Source organism: Notechis scutatus, chromosome 1, assembly GCF_049901735.1.
Source record: "Notechis scutatus isolate UNSWTSFEM ecotype Mainland chromosome 1, rNotScu1.2, whole genome shotgun sequence".
In the NCBI taxonomy this organism is placed as follows: Eukaryota; Metazoa; Chordata; class Lepidosauria; order Squamata; family Elapidae; genus Notechis; species Notechis scutatus.
The window spans coordinates 175,581,725-175,601,204 of NC_142009.1; the positions used below are offsets into that span (position 1 = coordinate 175,581,725).

Here is a 19,480-nt window from a genome sequence, read left to right on the forward strand (position 1 = left end):
TAACCTGCTTTCCAGCTCTGTTCTCCTGTGCAGGGCAACAAAAGAAGACCCAGCCAATCAACTGGGACTTGGGAGGCAGAGAATAGATGGGGGCAGGGCCAGTCAGGTAGTATTTGCTGGTTCTCTGAACTACTCAAAATTTCTGCTACCGGTTCTCCAGAACTGGTCAGAACCTGCTGAATACCATCTCTGGGAGAACCTATACCATTTCAGATAAATGACTATCTACACTCTTCTTAAAAACATCCAGTGATGGAGTGCCCACAATTTCTGGAGGCAAGCTGTTCCACTGGTTAATTGTCCTTGCTGTTAGGAAGTTTCTCCTTAATTTCATGTTGCTTCTCTCTGTCACAGAAGATTTCAGCAATCGCAAGGCTGTCAAACTTGTGGCCTGCAGGCCAGATATGTTACATACTTGCCACCCCATGCCCAGTTTAGCGATGGGGGGGGCAAAATCACTATGTCATGTGATGCCACCATGATGACGCAAGTTTGACACCCCTGAACTACTGGAAATGATTAGAATTGATAAGAGTGACTAGCCAAGCTCTTGAAGTAAGTTGTACAGTGGTGTCATTTCCCTAGAGGAGGGGCATCAGCCTGTTAATAGAAAAGCCTTCATGTTTTCTGTATGTCTCTGCTGTTTATTCGTGGTCCTGAGTTTTGCAGCCAGGATGTGGTACTGTATTCTCCACCCCACACTTGCTCACATCCTTTCCACATAATTATAGGTAACCTAGAAGTTCAAACAGAATCAGGAGAGAGAACTAAGAAAAAAGTGCACTTGCGTATAGTTGATAACCCCTGGTCTGTAACTTTCCAAACCAGGCATCATTCTGTTCTATACCATACCATTCAAGTCTCTGCACTCTTTTCAAAATAAAATATGTGATTAAATGGTTGCAACTGTCCCTAATTCAAGGATACCAAAGTCAAATAAGAAGACATTTGTTAATCACATGATCTTGTTAATACTGAAAAACATTTCTGCTTAAGCAGGCTCATCTATATTTAGCAATAAATTTTACTGTATTTATCAACAAGCATTGTAATTCAACTCTTATTTCACAAAACAGGGAATTTATGCAAGCATAAATTAGGTTTCCATACGTGGGCTGCAAAAATCCAGATACAGTAGAACCTCTGGTCACGACCACAATTTGTTCGATAACTTTGGTCGCAACCCAATTTGGTCGTTACCCAAACCTAATTTTGGAAATTTGGTGTTTACACAAAAAAAAATGGCACAGAAGGGGAAGTCGGCAAAAAAAAGAAAAAAAACTATGAACTACATGGCAACAGAGAGAGTTTCCTGTCACCTAGTGTTTATCTGGATTTTTACAACCTAGATACAATAGCCCTAAAGGGAAAACATACTCACATGGGATTTTTCCATTGAAGAATCAAGCCTTAATAGAGACAAAAATCTGTTAGAATGGGGGTCCCCAACCCTTGAACTGTGGCCCACTACTGGGTTGTGGCCTATTCAGAACTGAACTGCGTGATAGCCGGGCCAGTGTACATAGCTCCACTTGTGTAAGTGGTGGCCCAGCACACATGCACATGTGTAGCAGCCTGCTTCTTGTGTGAGTGAAGCTGCACGCGCATCAACCTGCTGGTTTCCTTCTTCCCCCCAACCAGATAGACCATTAAGCTGCAAAAGTTGGGGACCACTGTGTTAAAGATCTAAATTGTTTTGCATTTTCCTTAATATCAGAAACGTTATGTTACTAATATTAGTTTAGTAAGCCAGATTGTAATTAGTCTCATAATATATCATCTATCCTCCCTTTTTATGAGCCTGTAATCCCTTAATTTGGGGTAGAGGTAGGGGCAACTGGATGGAGCTATGTATTTACTGGCCCGTCCTGAAGCCATGCGGAGTTCACAGCAAATATTTTTTCTTTGCACCCAAGGAGAAAAACATCTGCCATCACCTAGAATTAAACTCTCAACCTTCCGAGTGGGAAGCAAGTATCTTCACCACTAGGCCACCACACCACTCATCCATCCATCCATCCAGTCTGATTTCCTCCAGTTGAGCTTGTGCCATACTTGCCACAACCCCGTGCACTCTCTCCAACTCGTATGACACTTCTTACACACTCCTTGCACCCTGCATGATCTGTGCAGTGTCCTTGCATCCCCAAACCACACAGCACTTCATCCCCATAACTTAGCAATCTGCACTGCACTTCCATGCACCCTTCTTGACCCATTCAGCACCTCTTATGCACAACATGTGGCCTCCCTGAGCTGCAGCACACCTACAGCAAGATTTGAATTTTAAACACCATTATTTAAAATGTGAGTTGGATATAAATTTAAACTCCATTACCCACGTTCTGAGAAGTATCAAGTCCACATAATCTTATGCAGCATGCCTATAAGTTTCTGTGATTTCTGTTGCTTACAGTTGATTGTGTGGGGGGGAAAATACCCAAAATGGCCATGAATAAAATCCCATTTATTGAAATTAGTTTGCTCTAAGCAAACTTATCAGCATACAACCTACTAAAATTATGATGTTCATGTTTGGAACCAAGGTACAAGGCAGCATTTCCTACCATATTTTTATTATGACCAAATAATGCTATGGCTTCTTAAACTATTATTCAATATAATCCCAATAATGTCTGCTAAAGCCTGTTTGAATGAGTCCAGAATTTCTATACACTTTATTACTGTCAACTGCAAACATCAAAAAGCATCAAAAATTAGACTACTAGCTAATGGTTCAAGCTGTTAATTATTGAACAATGTAAGAAGAAAAATGCCTTCATTAAAATGCAATTAAAACAAAAGGTAAGTTCCTATTCCCCTGACACAAACAGCAAATTTGTTTTATTAAAGGTAGGTGTTTCATATCTACTTTTGTATTGTAATTTATAATCCAATCTAAGATACATCTGCTCTTAAGACCACCTCCCAATTCAAAAAACATTACGTTCCAATTAAACATGCTCATTAAATCAATACTATTTTTCTACAATGTGACATATTAGACTGCATACTTTCAACAGAAGTGCTTTGGACCATGTACAGTTATTGCTTTCAGTTAAGCAGCATGAATTTTTTATGAGTGCAACACAAGCTTGAAAAAAGGCATAGCTTCTTTAAACAAACAGTTTTAAAAGGTTATAGCATATGCTCACATATCAAGCTTACTAAAATTAAATATACGTTGCAACAGTTTGTTATATGCTTAATTTTTCATGATTAAAAATAAAATGTACAAAGTGCATTATATTACGAAGGAAAACTAAAATGTTCCCTGGGGTTAACACAAATTTTTATGTGTTAAACTCAGCATTTATTACCACTGCAGATCTTTGTTACAGGGATAATACAAACAATATATACAGCTACTTTTACATATAATGTCAATGTAATTTGCTCAATTAAACATGAGAGCTAAAATTCCATGTGTTTTGCAACTTCTATCCAGAATTGGACTGTCTGGATGTCTGTGTTGTCCAGAAAAGTGTATATAGATTTTTCCAGATTTTTCTGTTCCAGATTGAGATTGAAAAAATACAAATCTTAAAGGAAACAGCATTAAAAAAAAAATAAGACCACTAAATGATTTAGGGGTAAAAGGAAACCAGGCCGAACATGGTGACCGGACACTTATCAGAGCTCACACCAGCCAGAGAATAGAAAAACTCAAATATTGTAAGATCAGAAGATATAGAGAGCCCCAGCCCATAGAATCAGTGGTGGGATTCAAAAATTTTTACTATTGGTTCTGTGGGCATGGCTTGGTAAACGTGGCAGGGGAAGGATACTGTAAACTCTCCATTCCCTCCCCACTCCTAGGGGAAGGTTACTGCAAAATCCCATTCCCTCCCTACCCCACTAACCTGCTTTCCAGCTCCGTTCTCCTGTGCAAGGCAACAGAAGAAGACACAGCCAATTGAGAGGCAAAGAATAGATGGGACGGGGCCAGTCAGAGGTGGTATTTACTGGTTCTCCGAACTACTCAAAATTTCCGCTACCGGTTCTCCAGAACTGCTCAGAACCTGCTGAATACCTGCATAGAATCACCAAGAGTAGGACTTGACTGAACAGATAACAACATTATCAAATGATTTAGCATGTTGTATATTTGGGGGCAGTTGAAACCAAATATATCTGTGTAAAAATTCAAAATCATGCTAAATATCATGTTAATAAAAGCATCAACAGGTTTTTTTAAAAACTTGGACTACAAAAATTTCCACTGCTTTAAAAAAACAAATTTAGCACCCTTACATTAGTAAGGAAAACTTCTCCAAAATAGACATAATCATTTTAGTTTTAGTTACACATCTTGGAAAAATAGTTGAAAAGGATTGCCAAAAGCCAAAGTTTTATTTAACAAGTAAATAAAATACACTTCATGGTTGTGTTCATAAATTTTGGTTTAATAAACCAATATTCAAGCAACCACTCCCTTTCTCTGGTATGCAGCAAGCAATTAATCTTGAAACCTCTTCAATTAAACTTTCTTAATATGAACTATACTTACCTGAAGAATTTTTGACTTAATTTTATACAAAAGACCAAAAATAACTTAACTTTATATAAAAGATCAAAATAAAACTGGTGAGCTACAATGTTGGTGAAGTACACAGAAAGAATATACTATTCTATTAGAAGGATGGATGGATTACTTCACCATTCAGCCTTTTTGGAGACCCTCTATTGCTGGTGATTGAATTCAGCCCTTGATCTGGTGGTGCCTGATCTGAGATACATTGCCCAAGTGACAATTTGCTAGATCCTCTTTACACAGCAATGGAGTCCCTCACTCAATTCCATTTTTAAAAAAATTCTGTCCCTGCCAAATATTTACACCACTGTATCATACAATAACAGAGTTGGAAGGGACTTTGGAAGTCATCTAGTCCAACCCCCTACTCCATCAGGAGAGTCTATTCCAAATATTAGCCTCTACCTAGGATCCAACTCACAGGCTCCTGATTGTGAGCTGAGAGCTGCACCTGTGGGAGGTGAAAACTAAATTGGCAAGAGGTGAAATGCCTAGAGAAGAGCTACTTTATGAGACTCTGTAACATGTAATCTTGGCTCCAGATTAATGAAGGATGTTAATACTTCTTCCTTGTCAGTTCTTCCACCATAGAAAGTAGTATGGTGTTGTGCTTAAAGTGTTCAATCACAGAGCAGAGATACCCAGGTTTTACTCCAGGTTCTTTCATTGGATGACGTTGGGCCAATCCTTCTTTGTCAGCCTAACCTCAGATTTTTGCTGTGGGGAAAAAAATAGAAGTGACCTCTATTTTTAGTTATTAAATAAAACTTTTTAAAAAATCTATGAGATGAACCAAGAAAAAGTAGTTTAGCATTAACTAAATGATATTTGACTAAAAGTAGCTCTTAACTGTCTGGATCATTTAATGTGTGAAAATGATCAGCAAAGAAGATAGAAAATTTTTCAGATGCAGATGTTTGGCTGCAGAGAGATTTATAGGACACTGAAAAAAATGACATGATTGGTTGATTTTTTTTTAAACAGCTGTAAATATAAGGAGCAGGAATGGGGAAAATAGTAATCATTGGAAGGATCCAAATATCTTTGATGATGGAGCATATCTACAGTACTATAACTAAAAAGGGCTCACTGTGGTTGAAAGAATATAGAGTACATATTATGTGTATTTCCAATTTGCATTCTAATCATGTTCAAGAGTCTCAGTAATATCATGTATTTAACACTATCACACATGTTATTTTTAAAATAAAAATATATTGCACTTTTATCCATGAACGGATCTTCTTCTTCCTAGTGTATTCCTGCAGCTTAACTCATTCTTTGCATCGGTCTTCACGCAAAAAGAAACTATAGCTCAACCCACCAAAAACAACTGTAAAAGACAGACCAGAAATAAAAGTTAAAATAAGCAGGGAAAAAAGTAAGAGAACACCTATCTGATCTTGATGAACACAAATCATCAGGGCCTGATGGATTACATTCCAGAGTTTTAAAGGAGCTGGCAGAGGTCATCTCAGAACCACTGCACCATATTTATTTTATTTTATTTTATTTATTTATTTGTGAAAAGCTTACAATACAATAGAAAAAAGAATAAACATAAGTTTAAATATAAGAAATAGGGAATAATTGGAGACAATAGGACAGGGACAGTAGGCAGGATTGTGCACTTATACATGACCCTTACAAACCTCTTAGGAATGGGGTGACGTCTGTTAAGCCTGGATTCCCCAACGGGTGTTAAGGAAAACAAACTAAACAGAACGTGCAGCGAAGTCAGATAGGAAGACAGGTGAATGTGTGAGATAAGTTTTCTAGTTAACACGCAGTAAAAATACAGATACGCTTGTGCTATCAAAAATATTGTTTATTCCATTTAAGAATTATAGCATAGTCATATAAACGGTCCATTAGTCATATATCAATTTCAGTCAAGTCTTGTCGGGGATACTCTATTTGCAAAGTCCGTGCTGAATAGCCAATGTCAGTTCACTTACAATAAATCAGTCCAATCTTTATTTTCTCTCCGTTGAGAAAAATCAACACTCCTTCTTCTCTCCCCTTTCCAGCAAGAACGCAGTCATCAATCCATCAAGTAATTAGGGATCAGTAAGCCAGAGAGAGAGAGCTGCAATTGCCTCGCTTCTAATATAGTGCTTTTACAACCACACCCTTAATTACATTCTTGCTGTTAAAGTTACACACACTTTAACTAACAAACCATGATACCATATTTATTATTTTTACCCAAACCAGTTAGGGTAAACAATGTTATCCCTAACATTCTCCCCTTTTGGGTAATAATAATATTACAATAATATAACCATTTACACCTTTAAATCATAATTGTCACAACTCTCTTTACATTTTTACAATACCTTGTGCTTTTGTAAACTGGTCTGCAATATTTTCTTCCGTCATGCAGTACTCAAGTTTAATTAGACCATTTTTAACAGATTCTCTAACATTTAAGTATCTTAGATCAGTATGCCTTGATCTAGTCTTTACAGCAATATTAGTAGCTAATTGTATAGCTGCCTGGTTGTCTTCATACACAATAATAGAATCTTTAACAGTTATACCCATGTCTAATAATAACTGTTTGTACAGAATTAAGTCAGTGCATAGTAATGACAGACATGAAAATTCTGCTTTCATCGTTGACAAGCTAATATGCTGTTGTCTGATTGACCTCCACCCTATTAGTGTCTTACCAAATAATATAGCCATCCCAGATGTTGATTTTCTAGTATTTATGTCAGTTGCAAAACTTGCATCTGCATAGGCACTAAGATTCAAATCACCTTTTGGCTCTAGATACAATGCATGATGCATTGTTCCTTTAAGATATCTTAAAATTCTCTTTAATGCTTGCCAATGACATTGATGTGGATCATTATTAAATCGTGCCAGCTGATTAATACTATAAGCTATATCTGGCCTTGACCAATTGCTTATATATGATAAGCTACCAATCAAAGATTGATATATGGTCTTATCAAATTTGGGACTTTGAGCCTCAATTTTGCAAATTTCCTGACTCATTGGAGTCTTTGCAGGCTTACAAAGTTCCATTTTATACAATTTAATTAATTGGCAAATTTTATCCTCTTGAGATATCTTAAATCCTTTTGTGGTTTTATTAATTGTCAATCCTAGATACTTTTTAATTTCACCTAAATGCTTTAATTTTATTCTTTTGGCTAATAATGAAATAATCTCAGTAGCTTCATTATTGGTCTTAGTAATCAAAGCAATATCATCTGTAAATAATAACAATAATGACACCATTCCATTATTTTCTCTTTTAAACATACATGGATCTGCTAAACCAGATTTAAACCCTATATTGTTTAATTCTTTCACAATATATTGATTCCATTCATAGCCAGATTGTTTTAATCCATATAAACTCTTCTTGAGTTTCCAACAATCATTGCTATTTACTTTATTATCATTTATACCAACCGGTTTTTTCAAATATATTGTACGCTGCAATGGTGCATGCAGATATGCAGTTTCTACGTCTAAATGGTTAACAATATAATTATTCTTAGCTGCCCACACTAAAGCGGCTCTTAAAGTTGTAGCCTTAAGATTTGGTGCAAATACCTCATCATAATCAAATACATTTTGGTTAAATCCTTGTGCTACTAATCTAGCCTTATAAGTTACTTTCCCATTATTTCCAGTCTTTACTTTAAATATCCATTTGCATCCAATGGATTTTTCTCCTGGAGGTAATTTGGTTTCTTCATAAACCTTCATTTCCTTTAATGAATTTAACTCTTTTTCCATTGCTTTTTGCCAATTCTCCTGATCCTTAGCAGGATACATCTTAAGTTCATCTATGCTAGTAGGAACTTTATTTACTTGGCAAACAATACTCGCCTGATATCTTTCAGGTGGTTTGGTTATGCGTTGTGCATCTAGGTATAACAGGACTTACAGGTGGACTTTCCTTTATTTCCTGTTCTTGACTATCTATCTCTTCTTGATCAATTATCTCCTATTGATCTGGTTCTATTTGCTCTTCATGTACTTCTTCTTTAATTGGACTTTTCTTATAACTAGTCTTTTCTTTCTGCCTCTTATAGGGTTCTATAATAACATCATTATCTGAATCCTGCTCTAATCTATTCCATCCTATATGTTCTAGGAATTGTGCACTAGCACTGCAGTATACTCTAGATGTACCTGGTTCCCAGAATCTATAAGATCTATGGTTTGCTTGATATCCAACAAAAATTAATCTTTTAGCTCTATGTTGTCCTTTGTGCCTGAGTTGTGTAGGGATATGCACCCATGCTGGTGCACCAAATGCGTGAATATAACTCAAATCAGGTTTCCTACCATGCCACAGAGTGAATGGTAATTCACCTGTTGTTGAATTAACAACATTGTTTAATATGTGATTACCACACATTATAGCTTCTCCTCACAAATTGTCAGGTAATCCAGAATCAGATAACATTGTCCTTCCCATTGATTGCAGTGTTTGGCCTCGTCTCTCTATAAAGGCATTATGTTGAGGCCTATATGGTGCAGACTTTTTATGTTGAATACCTGCCATTCTAAGTCTATTTTGGAATTTATTATTTGTAAATTCCGTACCATTATCTGTTATAAGAGTTACAAATTTCTTTTTAGTTTTTCTCTCTGCAAATTTTAACCAATTAAAGAAATTTGTATACGTTTCAGTTTTTCTCTTCATTAGAAAACAGAAACCATACCTAGAATAGTGGTCCATTATGCTTAATATGTATCTAGCACCACCTACACTTGGCTTTTTAGGACCTATTATATCGGCAAATACTACCTCTAAAGGTTCTTTGGTAGTAAATCCATCAACTCTATTTGCCGGTATAACTTTGCTTTTGTTTTGATTACAAGCTGAACATTGCAAATACTTATTACAAAGTTTCAAACTTATTCCTTTAGATCAGGGATCCCCAACCTTTTCGACGCCGCTGCCCGGTTCCGGCGTCAGCTGGGCGCCGCGGCCCGGTTCGGCGTCAGCTGGCGCCGCCATTTTTTGACGAAAAATCACTTCCGTGACGTCACGGAGTGATCTTCGTCAAAAAAATGGCGAGCGCTTGTTCTGGTGAGCTTTTTCGGCGAAATGGCTTTCTACCCGGAAAGCTCACGAAGCGCTTGGCGCCGCCATCTTTTTGACGAAAATTGCTTTTTTACCAAAAAGATGGCGGCGCCAGCAACCAGCGCCCGGAAGGCTTGTTCCTGCCCGGCACCGGTCCGCGGCGGTTGGGGACCCTGCTTTAGATAGTTGAACAGTTCTCTTAATCATTTTAAAATTTAAATGACCTAGCCGCCGGTGTAACAAGTGAATACATTCATCATGAGGTTTCTTATTATCATAAACTGTGTTAGCCACCTCTAAACCATTATCATTTAACACATATAAGTCACCTCTTAAAGATGCAGTAATTTTCTTACCTTCTTTTTCAATTAAACAAGTATCTCCCCTAAAGGTAATTATGTATCCTAATCTAACCAACATTCTAACTGAAAGCAAATTAAATTTAAGTTGACGTACATATAACATTTTTATGTTCTCATTTATACTAGAACAATGAGCAATACCTTCACCTTTTGCCTTCATTTTCCATCCGTTTGCCAATGAGATATGCTGTGAACTCATGGACATTTAAAAAATTTTTTTGTTATCACTTGTAATACAGTGGGACGCACCACTGTCAACCACCCATAAATTATTTTTTACAACTCCATTACTATACATTGCTAACTCATAATTCTTATTTCTTCTTTGATGGCTTACAGCATTCTGGCTTGCATTCTGGCGCTTTGGTTTTTTACAAAATCTTGCCAAATGTCCTCTCCCTCCACAATTAAAACACTTTTTAATTGCGTATGCAGTAGGAGATTTATTATTTTCCTTTTGAGGTTGCTCCCTCCTTAACTGATCTCTTTCAAGCCTTCTTCTGGCCTCTTCAATCAATCTGTCAGTGATATCAGTTAAATTTAGGCTTTCTTTAGGCAATATTTCAAGGTAAGTTACGTAGTCATCAAAACTTTCGTCTAATGAAGATAGAATTATGTAGACCTGGTGTAGCTCAGAGAAAATTAACTCCTTCTCATGAAGTTCTTGGAAAATGCTTTTCATAGTATTCAAATGACTCATCATATCTCCATTCTTTTGGAGATACGTGCGGAAAAGCTTCCGTGTTAGATTTATGTGAGCACCAACGTTATCTCGGACATAAATCCACTTCAGTTTTTGCCAACACCCAACTGCAGTTTGCTCTCCGCGTATATGAACAAGTTGTTGATCAGTTAATGTTAGTCCTATGATGCAAAGTGCTTGTTCATTTTTCTGTTTAAAGTCTTCTATCTTTTGACTATCTTCCTCATCATCAGGATCCCATTCTTCTACGTTTGGTGGATTTTCAATTATGTTCCACAGACCTTCTCTTCGTAGAAGTAGACTACATTTCATAGACCATGAAACATAGTTTGTTCCATCCAGCTTGGATATAAGGAACAAACTTTGTAAACTGACTTGTGCTATGTTTCACTATATGGATATAAAACTATAATTGATAAAACACAGCTGTCTGTTTACTGTAACGTGTAACAACACAAAATCTCACTTTTACATATACCTGTTTTTATCCTAGTTAAACTGACTTTGCAGTCTCTCTGGGCCCATAACCAGTGTTAAGCCTGGATTCCCCAACGGGTGTTAAGGAAAACAAACTAAACAGAACGTGCAGCGAAGTCAGATAGGAAGACAGGTGAATGTGTGAGATAAGTTTTCTAGTTAACACGCAGTAAAAATACAGATACGCTTGTGCTATCAAAAATATTGTTTATTCCATTTAAGAATTATAGCATAGTCATATAAACGGTCCATTAGTCATATATCAATTTCAGTCAAGTCTTGTCGGGGATACTCTATTTGCAAAGTCTGTGTTGAATAGCCAATGTCAGTTCACTTACAATAAATCAGTCCAATCTTTATTTTCTCTCCGTTGAGAAAAATCAACACTCCTTCTTCTCTCCCCTTTCCAGCAAGAACGCAGTCATCAATCCATCAAGTAATTAGGGATCAGTAAGCCAGAGAGAGAGAGCTGCAATTGCCTCGCTTCTAATATAGTGCTTTTACAACCACACCCTTAATTACATTCTTGCTGTTAAAGTTACACACACTTTAACTAACAAACCATGATACCATATTTATTATTTTTACCCAAACCAGTTAGGGTAAACAATGTTATCCCTAACAACGTCAATAGAATTTAGTTTGAGGGTAAAGGAGTGGGAATTTGAGCAGGTGACAACAGAATCAGGTAGTGAGTTCCAGACATTGACCACTCTGTTGCTGAAATCGTATTTCCTGCAATCATGTTTGGAGTGGTTTATGTTAAGTTTATATCTGTCGCATGCTCTTGTGTTGTTGAGGTTAAAGCTGAAATATTCATTAACTGGTAAGACATTGTAACATATGATTTTATGTACTATGCTTAAGTCTGATCTTTGCTGGTGTAGTTCAAGGTTGTCTAAGCCTAGAATCTCAAGCCTGGTGGTATAGGGTATTCTATTGCGAACAGAGGAATGTAATAATCTTCTGGTAAAATACTTCTGTACTCGCTCAATTGTATTTATATCTGATATACAGTGTGGATATCTTTCAAAAATCCTGGAGCACCGGAGAACTACCAGAGGACTGGAAAAGAGCTGATGTGGTTCCCATCTTCAAAAAAGGAAAAAAAAAACAGACCCAGAAAACTATAGACCAATCAGCCTAACATCAATACCCAGAAGATACTGGGAAAGATAATTAAAAAACAGATCTGCAAACATCTAGAAACAAAGTAATAACTACCGTGTTTCTCACAAAATAAGGCTGGGCCTTATTTTTTGTTGACCCCGAAAAAATTCAGGGGTGAATTAATTTCTCCCCTCCCGTCTCCACCACCAGCGCCGTCTCCACCAACATCATCTGAGTCGCTCCCGCTTTCCCCCCATCCCTGTAATAACAGGGAAAAAAAACATTTTGAGGTACCTGGGAGCGCCACGTGCTGTGTTTTGGTTTAATCCTGAGCAGCTGGGTGGGCGTGAGAAGAGCCGAGCGAGCGTCTCTGCTGCTGCTACCCTTGGTGCTCCAGCCTCGGGCTCTGCAAGTTTGCAAAAGTCCCGGTGCACAGCCCGTTCCTGCATTCCAAGCGCCCAGACCGAGCTGCAGCTGTCCCTCTCTCACCAGCGCCGTCTCCAACAACAGTGGCAGCAGCGGCGGGAACCGTGGAAGTGTTTCAGCCGCTTCTCAGGTGGGGGAGCTGCCTCTGTAACTTCCACGGTTCCCGCTGCTGCTGCCGCTGTTATTGGAGACAGCGCTGGTGAGAGAGGGACAGCTGCAGCTCAGTCTGGGCGCTTGGAATGCAGGAACGGGCTGCGCACCGGGGCTTTTGCAAACTTGCAGAGCCCGAGGCTGGAGCACCAAGGGTAGCAGCAGCAGAGACGCTCGCTCGGCTCTTCTCACGCCCACCCAGCCACTCGGGATTAAACCAAAACACAGCACGTGGCGCTCCCAGGTACCTCAAAATGTTTTTTTCCCCTGTTATTATGGGGATGGGGGAAAAGCGGGAGTGATTCAGACGCTGTTGTTGGAGACGGCGCTGGTGAGAGAGGCGCCAGCACCGGTGGGAACTGTGGAAGCTACGGAGGCCTGAGAAGCGGCTGAAACGCTGCCGGACATCCACGCTGTCACCGCCCGCCTGCTGACCCGGGTAAGGGATGGGTAAGGGAGCCCTCCATGCTCCACCATGATTGGCTGTTAGGAGTGGCTGATGTGAGGCGTAGCTGCCTGCGGGGCACTCCTAATGGCAAGTTCCCCCCCGCCTTCTCCCCCCAATTTCGCATGTTTTAAACTAGGCCTAAATTTGGGGGGAGGGGCTTAATTTCATTTTATGCCTAGAAAACATGCTGGGTCTTCCTATTGGGGGGGGGGGCGTATTGTTGGAGAAACACGGTAGCAGTCAGCATGGGTTTGTTAAGAACAGATCATGCCAAACCAATCTTATTTCATTCTTCAACATAGTGACTAAATTACTAGACCAGCAAAATACTGTGGACATAATATATTTAGATTTCAGCAAGGCATTTGACAAAATAGACCACAACCTACTTCTTAGTAAGCTAGAAAAAAGTGGAATAGATAGCACCACCACTTGCAACTGGCTGACAAACCATACTCAACGAGTAGTCCTTAATGGGTCTAAGTCTACATGGAGGGAAGTAAGCAGTGGGGTGCCACAAGGTTCAGTCTTAGGCCCAGTTCTCTTCAATATCTTCATTAACGCTTAGATGAGGCAATAGAAGGGGAACTTACCAAATTTGCAGACGATAGTAAGCTGGCAGGAATAGCTAACACCCAAGAAGATAGGCTCAAGATCCAGATGGATATTGACAGACTAGAACACTGGGCCATACCTAACAAAATGAAATTCATGTAGAGAAAGGTAAAGTCCTACACTTAGGCAAGAAAAACCAAAAGTACACATATAGACTGGGTGAAACTGCATCCAGTTTTTTTCATCACATTACAAAACATTGAGACTCTAGAAAAAGTCAGAGATGAGCAACCAGGATGATTAGGGGACTAGAGACTAAAACATATGAAGAACGGCTATAGGAACTGGGTATGGCTAGTCTAGTGAAGAGAAGGACCAGGGGAGACATGATAGCGGTCTTCCAATATTTGAGGGGCTGCCACAGAGAGGAAGGGGTCAATCTATTTTCTAAAGTGCCTCTAGACCAGACAAGGAATAATAGATGGAAACTGAACAAGGAGAGATTTAACCTGGCAATAAGGAGAAACTTTCTGACAGTGAGAACAATCAACCAATGGAACAGCTTGCCCTCAGAAGTTTTGGAAGCACCATCACTTGAGACTTTCAAGAAGAGATTGGACTGCCATTTGTCAGAAATGGTGTAGGGTCTCCGCTTGGGCGGAGGGTTGGACTAGATGATCTACAAGGTCCTTCCAACTCTGATTATCTGTTATCTGTTAGATGCAGGGTCCGCTTTTTGGATCTTTTTACACTGCAAAAACATATGGACGACACAACCTCGACCAGGGCAAAGCAATAGACGCAATCTACATAGACTTCTAAGCCTGTAAAGCCTTTGATTCAGTGGTACACGACAAACTACTCCTAAAAATAAAATCCTATGGTATCTCTGGACAACTGAATAACTGGATAGAAGCATTCCTGTCAAACAGACAACAAATGGTCAAAATCGGAGCGCCCTATCAAATCCAGTACCTGTCAATAGTGGTGTTCCCAAGGCAGTGTTCTAGGACCAACTCTCTTCATACTCTACATAAACGACCTCTGTGATCATATTAAGAGCAATTGTGTTCTCTTCGCTGATGATGTAAAGCTGTTCAATACCACAGACAATACTGCTACCCTACAAAAAGATCTTGACTATGTATCAGAATGGTCAAACAAATGGCAACTTGAAATCTCAACAAATAAATGCTCTGTCTTACATATTGGCAAAAAAATCAGAAAATAAAATACAAGCTGAATAGTCAAGAACTTGTTGATGACCCAAGCTCTGTAAAGGACCTTGGAATACTCACCTCTAATGATCTAAGTGCTAGAGCCCACTGCAACTACATAGCCAAAAAGGCATTAAGAGTTGTTAACCTAATCCTACGTAGCTTTTTCTCTGGTAATATCACACTACTAACCAGAGCATACAAAACATTTGCTAGACCAATACTCGAATACAGTTCATCAGTCTGGAACCCACATTACGTATCTGATATTAGCACAATTGAGAAAGTCCAGAAATATTTCACAAGAAGAGTTCTCCACTCCTCTACTCGTTGTAGAATACCTTATGCCACCAGACTTGAAATTCTAGAACTAGAAAACCTCGAATTACGCCGTCTTCGGTCTGACTTAAGCATGGTATATAAAATCATACATTGCAATGTCCTACCTGTCAGTGAATACTTCAGCTTCAACCATAACAACACAAGAGCACACAATAGATACAAACTCAAAGTAAACCACACCAAACTTGATTGCAGGAAATACGACTTCAGCAATAGAGTGGTCAATGTCTGGAATACTCTACCCGACTCTGTAGTTTCTTCCCCAAACCCCAAAAACTTTAACCTTAGACTGTCTACTATTGACCCCTTTCCTAAGAGGGGCGTGCATAAGCGCACCAACGTGCCTACCGTCCCTGTCCTATTGTTTCTCTTATTCTTTTATTTTTCTTATATGTACCCATTTCATGTATTCATAACTATGTATACGCTTATACTTATTATCTTGTAAACAATTGGCAAATCAAATAAATAAATAAATAAATCATTGAACGCCACTTTGCAAGGTCAAGAATTTATCCATGAATTAATCCGGGTCCATAAGCATATAGAAGTGAAGTCCATCATTTCGGCCTCGCTATTAAGGCATGGTGCAGCTGTTATTAACTCCTTGATTTCACACTCATAGAGCAACCAAAGCTCCTCAAAACCTCTCTCTTTTGAACAAATGTCACCTCGTTTAAAATAATTACCTCCGACCTCAATTCTCACCCACCAAAATCAGGATCAAGAGCGTCAAATTTCTTGACTGGACTGGAAAACAAAGTTTGAAAATCTCATTTAAATAAAAACAAACTTACTCCTTTTGCCACCTATCTCTGCATTTTGTTTAACCTAATGGGTACTTACTTTCTCGGGACACACTCGCCTTTTGAGCGGCCTTCCGACAAGCAGGCGAAGGATGGAGTTATTATATAAAGGGCTTATTATATAAAGGGAGGACTCTGCAAGTTTCACGATCTACCATTTTACCGGCCTTTTCTCTTCCCTCGCAACCCCGCCCACTAGCGGAAGTTGACGTCGTCGTGAGAAGGCGCTCGGCGCCCCCTTCCATCTCGCTTGGCGTTTTTCTTCGAGTTCCACAAAATGGCGAAGATTGCCAAGACCCACGAAGGTAAGAAACGGTCGCGGTCTTTCACGTTTGGCCGCGGCCCTTCTGGTCGCCTCTCCTCGCCTTCTCTTTCAAACGGTCGCCAAGCCCTCGAGAAGAAAGTGCAGGAGGGGAGGGGAGTCCGGGCGGTGAAACGGCTGAGTCTCCGGCGGGCCTGGGCCTGCGCGTAATGGCGTCGCGGAGCGATCTTCTCCCGCTTGCGCGCTCCTCTCTGTCCGGCCTCTGTGTCGTCGGTTGCTCAGTGCGGGGAAGGCCCAGAGGGCGGCTGGAGAAGTTGGGTGCAAGCTGGAAAAGGCACGGGCGTTAGGATGGGCCCGTCAGATAACCGCCATCTGTTTCTTTTCCACTTCGAAGTAAGCGCGCACCCTTTGGTGCTCGCTCGCGGGATTAAAAGGGGGACGTTTTTGTTCGTTAAACGACGAAGACTTTTATTTGACAATAATGGTTTATTATGAAACTTGAGCGACTGAAGAAAAAACGTGCGAGAATAAGTACATTCGGATCGACATATCTTGAGACATAAGGCCTGTTTTCTCTTTTAACGTTAGGCGGCCGACGGAAGGTAGCCTGCTTTTTGGGAGGGGGGGGAGTTTTTGTTTAACGTAGGACGGTTAAAAGGTGCAAAACCCGCAAGAGACAGGCATGAGAAAGGGACCTCAGAATATAGTAGGTGTATGGTTACGGTTTTGAACTAGGATGAAGAGACCCAAGTTTAAATTCACTAATAACAGCGGAAGCACTCTTGCGGTAAAGCATACTCTTACGGTCACTACTAGGGGTATGATTTACTCTTAATAAATTTATTAAGCACACTAATTAGTAGGATTTACATTTAATAAATTAATGGAGATTTTTAAGAACAGCAACCTGTCTGAAATGGTTAGGGTCTTCTGTTTGAGCAGAAGGTTGGACTAGAAGATCTCTAAGGTCCCTTCCAGCTCTATTCTGATTATGTTTTACCCTTAATACATTTATTAAGCATATTCTTAATCTACCTCACTGGGTTGTTATTGTTGAATTCTTGGAGATAAAAACATAGATCTAGGACCATGTCATACCTACCTTAGATCCTTCTGCCTTTCTGAAGCAATTGTAAGCAGTTAGAAGGCAAAATATTATTTGTATCTGCTATTTGAACCTTGCCAATTTGTAGCCTTCAGTATGTAGCGCACCATATTGTAGAAATGTAGGGTAATTTGCAAGTGTATCTTTGGGCACATATGATATTCTCCACTTTTTCAATGGCTTCTGTTAAGATAGGAACACCTTGCAGATCTTTTTGCAAGTTTCCTGATTGGGTTATTTATTAACTTTTTATTTCAGATTGGCTTCTTTTCAATAGAAAGTTCAAAATGTATCAAGTTGAGCATCTGAATTTTTTTTAGATAATGAGGAAATGGATTTTTTTCTTTAAACTGCACACATGTCATAAGTGTTGATTGATAAACATTGAACAGTGTTAAAAGATTTTAAGAAAACTAGAAATTATATAATTAGAAACAATTGCAAAGATATTGGAAAAAATTGAACAGTGTTCCCATTACCTACAAAAGGAGCTGTTATTTATGTAATGGGAGAAATGATCCAAAATAATTGTCTACTAATTATAGCAGTCAGTGAATGTATCATAATATATGTTTCAAAATTAATGTATGTGTAAAACTGATCAAAACATATTTCATCATTTTTCCCCAAAATTTAATTTAAAAATTTTGAGCTGGCATGTATTTTGCATGGCATTAAGATTTCTGGAAATGGTACATCAGGATGTGATAGCAAACATGGAGGGCAGGACCCAAGAGAATAATTCTAAGCATAGACTCTTCTGTAAAATCTAGGAATGGAAAGGGAGCCAAATTTGGGGTAAATATATTCCTTAATCAGAGATTTGAGAATTTACCTAATAGTCTGGTGAGTCAGTTTCTTTAATAGAAAAATGATTTAGTTTGGATGTAGGCTGAAAATATTCAGGGAAAGATTAAAAATTATATGACCTATTAATAAAGCAAAAAATATTGATTTTTAATAAGTTGGTGTATTCGTATTGTGAGTTGGAAAAAATAACTGCATTTATTGAAATTAAGATTAACGGTGTAGGGTTTCCTGCCTAAGCAAGGGGTTGGACTAGAAGACCTCCAAGGTCCCTTCCAACTCTTATTCTAAATTCTAAATTTTATTCTAAATGCCTGGATACCATAGCTAGATATGCATTAGTCGCTATATACCATGTATTAATTATTTAAATGAAACTCTGTATTTGCATGTCACATTAAGCAATAACTTTAAGAGTTTCTGCTTAACTGGGATTGATCAGAATGGCAGGGTATTTTGCTCAAGTGCTTCCATTTGGCTGTTGCTGTAAGCAGGATAGATTGAAAATAACCAACCAAAGTGTATTATTATGTCAAAATTCAGACTTCTGATTAGTTGCAATCTTATAAATCAGAGTTGAAAGTCATAAACAAAGATTCTAGCATGAATTCTAAGAATTAAAGTGATGCAAGCACAGCTTTTATTTATAGAATTGTATTTCTTAATGTTTTTAATGTGTTTTTCTCACTTCAATGCACATGAGTAAAGTCCTGACATATAATATCTTCTCTGATAAGTTAAAAGACCTTTAAGCTTCCTAAAACTTTTTTGATAATATGACCCATTATTTTTATTCTAAAATGTAATGGGTAGCATTTTTACAAAATTGGAATATTAGTTAAGCTAGTTGTTTGGTGTGGGGAGTGTTACTTAAATTTGTCAATGTTCAAGCCCTGTGCAATGGAGTGAACTTGTCCCAGCTTCTGCCAACCTAGTACTTTGAAAGCATCCAAATGCAAGTAGATAAATAGGTATTACTTCTGTGTGAAGGTAACAGTGTTCCGGCCATCTTGGCATATAATCATGCTGGCTACATGACCATGGATGTGTCTTCAGACAACACTGGCTCCCTCGGTTAGGAAACAGAATTGAGCATCACTCTCTAGATTTAGATACG

General features: G+C 38.7%; 1 protein-coding gene and 1 long non-coding RNA gene across 3 annotated transcripts in view; one reads left to right on the top strand and one right to left on the bottom strand.

Moving 5' to 3' along the window:
- Positions 1 to 16,377, bottom strand: LOC148133114 (uncharacterized). The gene is made up of 3 exons (XR_015746468.1): positions 16,230 to 16,377; positions 3,864 to 4,033; positions 1 to 736 (listed from the first exon to the last, which is right to left on the bottom strand). It is a non-coding gene; the product is annotated as an uncharacterized LOC148133114 (long non-coding RNA).
- Positions 16,370 to 19,480, top strand: part of SF3B1 (splicing factor 3b subunit 1) — a 26,217-nt gene continuing 23,106 nt past the window's right edge. For both annotated transcript variants that reach the window (XR_015746466.1, XM_026667956.2), the window contains exon 1: positions 16,370 to 16,494. Coding sequence is in view for 1 of the 2 variants with exons in the window: in XM_026667956.2 (XP_026523741.1) it covers positions 16,467 to 16,494 (28 nt within the window). In the remaining variant the exon portion in view is untranslated. The remainder of the gene's footprint in view (positions 16,495 to 19,480) is intronic.